Source organism: Cupressus sempervirens, chromosome 2 (genome assembly GCF_028749045.1).
Source record: "Cupressus sempervirens isolate cs-2001-9-10 chromosome 2, ASM2874904v1, whole genome shotgun sequence".
Lineage (NCBI taxonomy): Eukaryota > Viridiplantae > Streptophyta > Pinopsida > Cupressales > Cupressaceae > Cupressus > Cupressus sempervirens.
The window spans coordinates 579,166,956-579,179,267 of NC_143119.1; the positions used below are offsets into that span (position 1 = coordinate 579,166,956).

The 12,312-nt window shown below is 33.2% G+C and overlaps 1 protein-coding gene across 1 annotated transcript in view; it reads left to right on the top strand.

Moving 5' to 3' along the window:
- LOC149574751 (WAT1-related protein At5g07050-like) overlaps positions 1 to 12,312 on the top strand; it is a 108,478-nt gene that overhangs the window by 7,626 nt on the left and 88,540 nt on the right. Inside the window, exon 3 of the mRNA XM_089814567.1 lies at positions 4,474 to 4,590. Coding sequence (XP_089670693.1) covers positions 4,474 to 4,590 — 117 coding nt within the window. The remainder of the gene's footprint in view (positions 1 to 4,473; positions 4,591 to 12,312) is intronic.

The following is a 12,312-nucleotide window of genomic DNA, read 5'->3' on the forward strand; positions in this document are numbered from 1 at the left end:
CAGAATCATCAACAAATTGAAGATGGGAAAGAGAAGGTAAGCCATTACCCCACCGCAAGCCTTGAATAGAATTCTGGGACACCTGATGCTTAATGAATCTGCCCAAGCCTTCAGCCATGATGATGAATAGATATGGGGAGAGAGGGTCACCCTAGCGGAGGCCTCTAGAAGCACCAAATAGTTGAGAAGGTTGACCATTAATAAGAACTAAAAAAGAGGCAGAAGTAACACAACTCATAATCCAACTCACCCAGTCAGAGCTAAATCTAAAAGAAAGAAGAATACTCCTTAGGAAGCTCCATTTAACTCTATCGTAGGCCTTAGCCATATCCAGCTTAACAAACATGGCTCTCTCCCTGGAAGTAGCTATAGAGTGAATAGCCTCAGTAGTAATAACCACCCCATCCAAAATTTGTCTGCCAGCAACAAAACCACCTTGTTCTTCTAAGATAATAATGGGAAGCCACCTTTTCAATCTCTCAGCAATCAACTTAGTAATAACTTTGTAAACCACATTAATAAGGAAATTGGTCTAAAACACTCCAATTGATTAGCACCCTCTCTCTTAGGAATAAGAGTCAAGAATGTAGAGTTCAAAGCTCGAAGCATCTGCTTGCTAGCATAGGATTCTTTAACCACCTCCAAAAAATCATGATTAATGATGTCCCAAAATTCCTGAAAGAATTCAACTGGAAAGCCATCAGGACCAGGAGCCTTCCCCTTAGGCATGCCAAAGACAACCTCCTCCAGCTCTTCCAAAGAAATAGGACGCATGAGATAATCATTCATTTCTTGAGTGATAAAGGAAGGAATATAGGACAAAATAAGATTTTCTTCATTATCAGTAGGAGGAGAGTCCTCAGAGAAGAGGGTAGAGAAGTACCAAATAGCTTCCTAGAACAAAGCTGGCAAGGAATTCAGTTGGATACCTTGAGAATTAACCAAATAAGAGATAGTACTCTGATTCCGGCGAGATTGCACTGTTTTATGGAAAAAGGTAGTGTTACGATCACCTTCCTAGAGCCAATCAACTCTATCCTTTTGCTTCCAAAAAAATTCCTCTCGAAGTTCCCATTCTTCTAGAGCTCTAGAAGCAAGGGATTCAGCCTTGCCAAGAGCCTCTAAGAAACCTCGATCTCTAATCTCCCTTGTGATGACATCAAGATCTTCTTGAGCAAGCCTTTTCATAAAGTGAAGGTTCCCAAAGCATTCTCTATTCCATATCTTGAGCTGCCTTTTAACATATTGAAGCCTTTTAGAAAATGAGAACATTGCAGTACCATATGCAAGAGCACCATCTTTCCACCAACAGAAAACACAATCATGAAGAGAGGAGTCCTGAAGCCACATCAACTGGAACTTAAAAGGAGGATGCTTCGGAACATAAGCCCCTATAGTGGAAAATTTGATTGGCCAATGATCTGAACCCCTCCAATCAAGGATTTCTGAAGAGATAGTAAGGGTGCCACTAACCCAGAAGCAAGAAACAAGAAATCTATCCAGACGTTCTGAGATAGCAGCAACACCAGTACTGCGATTATTCCAGGTATAGAGACCATTAGAAGGCTTAACATCAGAGAGATGCAAAAGAGATATATGTTGCTGAAGAAGAGAAAAAGAAGGCCCCAATCTAGCCAAACCACCATGCTTCTCCTCCAGACTTAAAACTGAATTGAAGTCCCCTGCTAACACCCAAGGATGATAAGGATGACAATTTCTAACATATTGAATATGTTCCCAAAGTTCCTCCTTTCCCACAAGATCAACAGGTGCATACACATTAGTAACCATGATTACCTCTCCTGAGTCTAGAGCAGAAGCTACCATAGAGAGATCTGAGCAAGAAGACATCCAGCCAAGAGGAGAAATTTTTTGAGGATCCCAAAATATAGCTAAACCACCCACACTGCATGATGCCCCAACACACTAGCATTGGCCACGAGAACAAATACTAGAGGCATGTTGGACCATAGACTCCACAGAGAGCTTAGTCTCTTGGATACAAAAAACATCAGGGCTATGATCAACCACCAAGTTATGAATAGCCTTTTGTCTAGGGATTCTATTCAACCCCCTTACATTCCATGAGAGAATAATCATCATTGGGTAGAATTGGGAAAATGAGAATCCAAAGGTTTCACTGAACCAGACTCAATCAATATATCGCCTATGAGTTTAATCTTCTCTTGGTCTATTTTGCGCCCACTCCTTAGAGGAGTAGAAGAAGCCCTCTTAAAGGGTCGAGACATCAACCCCAAGGGGAGAGGAGAACCCTTTCCCTTACCTGATGGTAGCACATCCTTAACCAAGTCAGCTAAAACAACATCATTATCCTCCAACACTGCAGGAGTCACCAGAGCCTCTGTCATAGGAGCTACAGGGCCCTCACAGTTCTGATATACTACAACTTGGGATGCCCCACAAGCATCATTAGGAACAGATCTCTCATCTGGGCAAACTAGATCAGAAGAGATAGGAGGAGGAATACCCTCCTCTAGAACCATACTATCCAGCACCTCAAAGCGGTTAAAACCTGAATCAGATAATCTTTCTTTCAAAGGCCTCTTTTGACCATGACCCTTAGCATGAGGGCGAACAGGGGTAAATCCATCCTTATCCTGCATTTGAGCCTTACCCTTACCTGTAGCATCTTGCAGATTCATCCCCTTGGTAGTATTAGCCATTTGAGATTGTCCTTTCCCTATAGTATCTGCCAAACCACCAGTATTGCCAGCTGTAGAACCATCCACTCCTTTGAAACTTGAGTTACGGGGGCACTGACGTAGTAAATGACCATACTCATGACAAATCCGGCAATGGAAAGGGAGAGATTCATAATCTAACTGCTGCACCCAAGAAAAATCCCCCATACAAATTTCCAAAGAATCTGGTAATGGGTTATTCAAATTAATTTCAACACAAATTCTAGCATAAGAAATAACCTTTTTATTGAGGGATTGATGTGCGATCGCAGCCAGCTTCCCCAACAAAGCAGCAATTTGTCGAAGGATGTCTTCACGCCAAAATTCCAAGGGAAGACGAGGCAAGAACCCAAACTGGCACTGTTGAAGGGAGATCCTCAGCAGAATTAAAACCTGAATGCCAAGGTTTGACAAATAACCCCACATGGTTGTAGAAATAAGGGCCTCCTTCAAAAACACAATCCCGATCAGACATGCAAGAGAATACAACAAAAAAATAACTATTCCCCGCCAACATAATCTCCATATCACCTTCCACCTGCCATGAGCGGCGGATCCATGCCTCAAGAGCGGATAGGGAAATCCGAATTCCAAAAAATTTGCATATCAAAGCATGCTTGGTCCAATAATCAATGTCCTCCATTACAGCCGTTGGAGGAATAACCAGAACATGGCGATCATGGCTACGCGGAAAACAACCATTAACTTTTTTCAACTTGGAGCTCTCCCCTGAATAAAACGATTCAGATCGCATTGCATGCATAGTTGGAGAAGAACCATCTATTCTCACCAACGAAGAAGAAATCCCAGGCCCTGCCATGCAAACAATAAAACCTGCAATCCAAAATTGACTGCAGAAGATTTCCAAAAACACCGACACAAATTATGTCCAGTAGCTAGCAATCCAAACAGAATAGAAAAATAGTAAAGATCAAACACCAAGAACAGGCTAGGGGAAAAACCCTAGCCCAGCCGGCAGCCAACGCTTCTCCACCCTTATAATTTATATATGAAATAAATATCCATGCATGAATATTAATGGAATTCTTAAAGTTTAATACTTATAGGCTAAGTATTATTGTGATACTTTTTAGATTTTATGCTTTAACTAGTGATTAAATTAATTGGTTTAAAAAAAATTTAGTGAACTAATATGTTGCATAGCATAGATGCATGATTGTTAACATTATAATTTTAAGATGTAAATGATTTAATTTAATTTTTTTATATTTTAATATTATATTTTTTATAATATGATATTTATCATTGAATTTTTCGTATATTATGTAATAGTTTAAGAAATACTATTATATATTATTATTATAAAAATATTATTATTTTAATATATTTCTAATATAATAGATGACGTATATACAATAGAACATATATATTAATAATTATATTTATAAATAAATTTTAAATTTAAATTATAATTAATATCATTATAGAAAACTATAATTATCTAATAAAAATATTCTATAAACTATAATAAATATATTAAATTAAAATTATATCTATATAAAAGCTAAAGGCAAAAGGCAAGTACTAAGTCACTATATGACACTTGTTGTCAAAGATGATTGTATACAACTTGAAATTCATGAATGTTTTAGGATTATTATAATCTTTCTTCATTTTATTATTATCATTATGTATTAAATATGAATTGGACATTCAGTAATTGATAATTTGAATTTAGTGTAATCTTTTCATATTGCAATCATTATGTGTTAAATCTGAACTGGGCATTCATTTATGGCTATTATCACAGGCCTGTACTTGGACAAAATTTATACTTTCAAGGCTTGAAATATACTTCTCCAACTTATGCCTCTGCTATGCTGACCTTGGTGCCTGTTCTTACCTTTGTCATGGCTGCCATCTTACGGTAATTATCAATTCCAAGCTAATTTTAAATACATCTCTGATTATATCATAAAGTCTATCATTATGTTTTTATGTTTGGTTTAATAAATAATTTAATTATTTAAAACAAATTTGTTAAACATTAGAATAAAATATTTTAAATTAGATGAATCTATATATCATATTTAGTTTGATTTTAAAAGTGGAAAGATTATGTAGAGTTTATCATAAATTGTCTTAAAATGTGTAATCGTAGTGTTTTCTACTGTAGTTCAAATCTGTGTTGGAGAATTAATGGAATAATTGGGAGTTTATATTCAAGATGATTGTTAGAATTCATTCATTTCTATTTTATAATATTTAGATTTTAGACAATCTATTTATTTTCTTTTTTAATCTAATTAGATGTAGTTTACATTTATGTAATTCCAAATAAGTGTGTGTGTGTGTGTGTATATATATATATATATATATATATATATATATATATATATATATATATATATATATATATATATATATATATATATATATATATATATATATATATATATAGAATTGTTAAATTAATTAATAATTATAGAATAATAATAATATCATAAATCAAATTTATTCAACAATATATCATTTTCCAATAAATGTTATAAAGTATTTTAATACAAACAATCTACAATAAATAATATAAATATAATTTTCATTAGTACAGAGTCTTATGTTGCATAGTATGCTTATAGTTAAAATTTATATATCACGTGTCTAAAATTTATATTATTTATTCTAAAGACTTATGTAAAAAGTTAGTAAGATCATTTATATTTTAAATTTAAATAATTATTCCATATGATATATATTTAATTTGTAATATATAAATTTATTGATATATATGTATAGTCATAGATATAGACATAGACACATGTACATGTACATGTACATATAGAAAAAATGTTAAATAAGATGTTAATTAATTGTTAATTATATATATGATTTAATATAATGTTAGTTTTTAAATTTATATTTAATTTTTTCTCTATTTATTTTTTGTTAGTAAAAGAAAAATTCTCAATTTTATTAATTAAAAAAAATACTTACAATGTTTTACCCCATTCAACAGGGGAAAAAGAACATGGTAAAAATCCCTGGTGAAGTCTAGACCAAGTTACTCTAGACCAAGTTATTGTATACAAAGGGAGGGATAATTTTGACCTCCATTACACTGTTTAGGAGGGCATACCCTAATTTAGAATCATAACTTTACATAAGCCAATATATAGGCATGAGGTGGCATACCACCTTTACAAAGAAGAATGGGGTAATCACGTGCTCTTATTAGTAGTATTGTTACACTTTCCTCTACATGGAGGTCTTGGGTAGGCATTCCTATCCTCACAAGGAGATATTAATAATTAAAGAAAGATCCATAACAAACACCGACTAGGATGTTAGGAAGAGCCTTTAGATGTGTTTGCAAAAACTTAACAAAATTTGTTGGGCAATGTGAAAAATAAACATATTGAGAAAGGAAACAATTAAATCTAAAAAGGATACAAACTCTTCCTCCATATAGTCCAATCCCAAAAAATGGCCAAGACCTTCATAATTAAAAGCATCAAATAAAATAACCATAATCTAACTGTGGATAGAGTTTGTTCGGAAGAACCACCCTCCTTTAATAATAAAGAATGTATTCTAAGATATTAACCCACTAGAAAAATGTTAGAGTAAAAGGTTGATTTCGTTTCATTTATTAAATTACCTTTACTCCCTTCTTAAGATTTCACTTTATACACCTTGCATTTCCATTTAATAATTAATTAGTAATTATTAAATGTCATTTACCTCTTAGGGTTTTCCTTTTAGGGTTTTGATCTCCTTCATAAGGATTGATCAGTTTAAATTCTTTCATTCTGTTTTGTAGAAGTAAATTGAATCTTCTTGTTTATCGAGCAAACTCTTTTCTCTCTTTCTTTCTTTCTTCCTTGTAACAAGTTATTTGCATGTAGGATATGTCCAAGGATCTATGAATTTGTTCATCTTCAAATTCTACATGGTATCAGAGCCTTGCCTGCAACTACCTATTCTTGTTTGAAGAAAAAGAAGAATGGGGATTTGACAAAAGAAATGTAGGATTTTTAGGTTATTTTTGTGAAAATAGGGGGTCTCTAACTTTTGAATCACTTTGAGCAAAATCAAACCTCACCGTTGTGCTTAGAACATCCAAAAACTCATAAATTCATATAAGACACTTTGATTTTGGAGACAAAGATTTTGGGCCTTTTTTATGGCCTTTAGACACATTACGAAGCACCAAAAAAGGGGAAAAAAAATCGCAAAAATTAAAAATTAAAAAGGTTTAAAGCATTGCCTTTTTAAAAAAAAATTCTTATAAAGTTTTCTTTATAAAAATATTTTTTTTAAAGCAAAGTTTTTTTAAATGCATGATAAAGGACATTGCACATGCTAAGCCTACAATGTGCAGCACTGACATCATCAGTTGACAAGCTAAAATTTGATGATCATTCAAGCGTTAAGCATGTGGTTTTCTTTGTCTTCTAGAGGCCCCGCCAGTTTTTTGGTGATATCTTGAGCATATAGAGGCATTTTTTGAATCTAAAAGAAGTGTCAAAAAGATCATTCAAAGACAGAAATAATGATGAAGATATTTTTTGAATTTTTTTTCTATTTTCATACTCTCTTTTTTGCTCAAAATTAGATGATTCTTTCTATCTTCTAGTGGGCATAACTTGGTCATTTTAGCTCCGTTTTTTTATCCAGAAAAAGTGTCAGAAAGATCTTCTTGAACCCTATCTGAATTATCTTCTATTTCCTTTAGAATTTCTCAAAGGTACATGTGATTCTCAAAATTAAGTCTTTTTTCTCTCTTCTTGTTTACGAATTCCTTCTAGCAGCTGGGGTTCAATTTTTGTATTGTGGGGGGTGTTTTGTATTATTGTTTCTATTATTTACATTAGTAAACCAGAAAAAAAAAAATTTAAAAATCCAATGCCTTCTAAAACAATAGTCGAGATCTCTTCTTGTCTAGAACTTCTAACCCCTCATAACTATCACGCATGGAAGACCTTGATGACATGATTTCTTCAATTAAAAGGGTTGTGGTCTTATTTAGATACAATGTAGCCAATATTTTAGAGTCAATATTAGACTTTGTAGTACAAGAACAAGATGGATGAGGCAATGAGGTTGATTTCTTTGCAAGTATCCGAGAGTCTACAATTTCATCTTGATGGGTGCAATACTCCTCTAGCTATGTGGACCAATCTTGAAGGCTTGTTCAGTATAGTGAATGAGTTCAGGGAACTTTAAATTGAGGTAGAGCTTACCTCTCTCATACAAGATTATTTTCCTTCCATTGAGGACTTATTGATGAAGTTCAATCAATAGAGATCTTTATTGCAAGGTTGTGGGTAAACCAAGACTGACAATGAGTGTATCTATCTGATTCTTTCTAAGCTTCATGGAAACTTTCAAATTCATTTTTCTACCTTCTATTCCACCAAAGATGCTTTAGATAATAGATTTACCATGCCATCCTATGAGGTTTTTTGTGTTCGTTTGACTCGAGAGAAGGCTAAGCTCTCTCAGTTGGATTCTCGAATAGGCTCACAAACTAGATTCAAGTGCTTCACACCATATGGCATCTTATTAAGTAGGATTTTTTCTCTTTTTTTGAGGCTTCTCCTACTCTACACATTTTGATGGGGAAAAACACTATTATGACTATATGTGGGAAAGATTCTATTGAAATTGATGATGGTATTCTTTATGATGTAATTTGTGTTTCATCTTTGTCCTCTAACCTTTCTCCATCTATTAGATTACACATGGTTAGATAGGGAAGACATTTGAGTTGCACAAGATTCAATACACATCAGAGATAGTGAGACAAATAGTATTTTTGCTACAAGGATTATTGATCACAATTCCTGCCTATATTCCTTCTTACATTTTGTTCCACCATCTCCACTATCAAAGAGTTACTATCCTTCTTCATAAGGGACTATTGAGGTGAAGTCAAGTCGCTTGAAGTTATGTGTTGTTCCTGAGACCATTGTCGACACTTCTACACCTCCACCTCCTATTCAAATTCCATCTCTTATATAGTATTACTCTTCAACATTATCTACTATTGCAGTTCCAATCATAGAGCCACCTACTATAGTTATTGAAGATATATTAGAGGACACACGTCTCCTCCTAGATGACATATTCAACACACCTATTATCCCATCTCCATTGGAGATTCCATTTCAGGATTCTCATGCTTTCTCTTTTGAGCATCAAGTAGGACTTCTAGTTGTACCTTACATACATGGGCTTTATCATCCTTTTCCACTTCCTTCATTTCCTTCATATTGGAGCCACATTGGTATGTTCATTGACACAGGAAATCTGCCATTCTGGGGGGCAATGGAGTCTCAAGCTTCTATCATGAGGGCTTTCATTGTACTTATAGTCTTGAGAGATTCTCTTGAGAAGTTTGATTTATGCATCCTTTTCTATCTCTTTTTGGAGTAGGGTTTTTTTCCACTGGGTTTTCTCTATTTCTCTATTTCATAGATATTTGATTGTGATTGGGTACCTCATCAGGCTTTGCTGTCAAGACCCAAATTTTCTTTCATCATTATAGTTTCCTTGAATTTTTTGTAGCTACATTATTGCTCATCTTAAGGGGGATGTTAGGGTAAAAGGTTAATTTCATTTCATTTATCAAATTACCTTTACTCTCTTCTTAGTATTTCACTTTATGCACCTTTCATTTCCATTTATAATTAATTAGTAATTATTAAATGGCATTTACCTCTTAGGTTTTCCCTTTTAGGGTTTTGATCTCCTTCATAAGGATTGATCGGTTGTAAATTCTTTCATTTTGTTTTGTACAAGTAAATTCAATCTTCTTGTTTATTGAGAAAACCCTTCTCACTCTCTTCCTTTCTTTCTTCCTATAACAGGTTATTTGCATGAATGATATCCAAGGATCTTTGAATTTTTTCATCATCAAATTCTATGAAAAATACTAGTTGACATTATTAGGCTAAAGTGATTGAGTGAGAAGGGGGGAATTGGAGGCTAGGGAGCAGGGCGAGTGAATTAAATATTCCAGATAACATATTCTTGATATTGAAAGAAAAAAAAATTAGATGTATCCATAATAAATAGAAACAATGGAACCAAATAACTTCTTCCAAAATAAGATAACAAGATTCAACTCAAATGCTCTAAGATCTAGATTCAACATAAGCATTTCAATCTCTTTAAATCCAAATGTCCTTTGAAGAGAACAAAAAAAATCTAAGGATATTATAATTTATACAACTCAAGAGAAATGATGTTTCAAGAAATATGATAGAGAAAGATAATCTGAATCAACAACAAAGACATGATGGAACTATGAGAATAGAAAAGGGGTAGAGTTCTAAATAGAAAGCCAAAGAAAAAGGTTATCATGTCTCATAATACTATATCTTTAAGCACAAAACTAGTTAGCACTTCAAGTAGATATAACACTTTTAAATAACTTAAGAGAGGATAACATATTGAGAGCTTCTAGAAGGCCACAAATTTTAAAGGTCAGAGATTAGGAAAAATAATGCACTATAGAGTTAGACAAAGAAGAACTGATGCAACACATATATGGAAATAAATTCACACTTATGAAACTTCTATTGCATCACAATGGGATGAAAAGGATTGGGGTCTTCCTTTTCATATAGTTGATAGAATTATTCAATCAAAACATAAAATAAGGTAAAGTTAAGTAGATGAATAATCAAATATAATAAACCAACCCAAGAAAATACAAAGAGAGATTAAGGCTCAAAAAGATCTTCAACAAGCCTAGATTGTACACAACGATAAGAGATTAAACTCAAAGTAACTTGTCTAGAGTGCACTACAACCTGATAGCATGTAAACTCACAAAATATTCCTACAATGCAATAACAAAATGCTTACAATCCACATGCACAAGGGAAATGGGCTAATTATGTGGATTTGGGGGAGAATATGGAAGAAAAATCAAGTAGAATAACACATATGTGTCCTCTAATAAAGCCACCTCTTGGGACTAACATATAAAGTGAGTTTAATTTCTTCTAGACCCCTAGTTATTTAAATCCCATTCCAACTAAGACCAGAGGAAATATATCAAGGTTCCATAGGAATAATTTAGTCCTAGATGAGGAGCATATTAGATACTTCATGAACATGGAATTTATGATAATTATTGTAGATTTCTAAGTGGTTGAGCTTCTTTGGTAAAAATAAGGGCTTATATAGTGATGTCTCCCGTTCAATTTTCCATAGGAACATATACATGAAATCCTAACTTGACTCTTAGTCTTCCACAATTAGATTATATAATGAAGGTGGTTATTGAATAAAAATGGATATCTAAGTAGTGACTCTTGGTCTCTCAAACATGAATGCTAGTGGGCTTTCTTGTAAAGAGTTGGTATTTGTCTCAAGTTGACACTTGAATGAGAAATTTGAAGTCTTGCATTCAATTTCCCATAGGGACATCTACATGAAATCCTAAGTTGATTGTTAGTCTTCCACAATTGGCTTTTATAGTGAAGGTGGTTCTTGAATAAAAATGAATATCTAAGTAGTGATTCTTGGTCTCTCAAACATTAATGCTAGTGGGTTTTCTTATAAAGAGCTAGTATTGGTCTCAAGTTGACAATTGAATGAGCAATTTGAAAAGAAAATTTTGTAGGGGAAAATAATGGTGTTGAATTGACCCTAATGAAAATATTGACAAATGATATAAATATGTGAGTATTTTCCAATAAATAATTAAAGAGTTGAGTTTGTAGTTTTTAAAATGTTTTACTAATCATAAATATTTATTTGATTGGTAATAAGATATTTTATTGAAATTATAATTATAATATCAATTGAAGTGCAAAATTAGAGATTATTCCTATAACTTGTTGAGCTGTCATTTTGCAAGATGCTTAATGACAGGAATCCTTTCAAACTCCTCTCTTGAAAAGTTAATTTGGAATCAACTCCAAGGTTCTAGGCGATCTTGGGACCTACTAGAATCCACTCAATAGAAGATAAATGTGAGTGTTCATGAGGAGGCCTTAGCTGGTTCGAATCAATTTCAGATAAGATGACCAATCTACTTGTTGTTTCAAAATCAACCACACAAGGAAAAGATATGTTTTTTGGTATTTTTTGTTTTTCAATGAATGCAATCTAACAATGAAACTATATGAATTCGTAATTTAATTGAGGGTTAGCTAAGAAATTAATGAAGATTAGGTAGCAAGAAGTTTAAGCAAATAATTTGAAAAGTAAATTCCTAATAGACATAAGCCATAGAAACAACATGTTTGTGAGTTAAGCCTTTGGAAAGATCGGTAGGTAACCAATGAAAATAGGAGCAGCGCTTCCTTAATTCCATTGATGTAAACATCAATGAGAATTCAATAACCATAAGATGTTTCACTTTTCATCAAATCACAAGGCCACAAAAAGTGCACTCATGCAAGACAAAATGTTATGCAAGAATAATATGATGATCTCTTCTTGAACTAAGTATGTTAGTGAAATTTGTAAAATCATAGTAAACACCAGAACTAAAAGATTGCACAAGAAAAATAAAACAATAAAAATTTTGGCTCAATTACATTCCATGACCATAAATTCACAAAATATAACACACTTAGGTAAGAATCACTACACTCCAAATGTAAGCATCAAAAACATATATTATTGC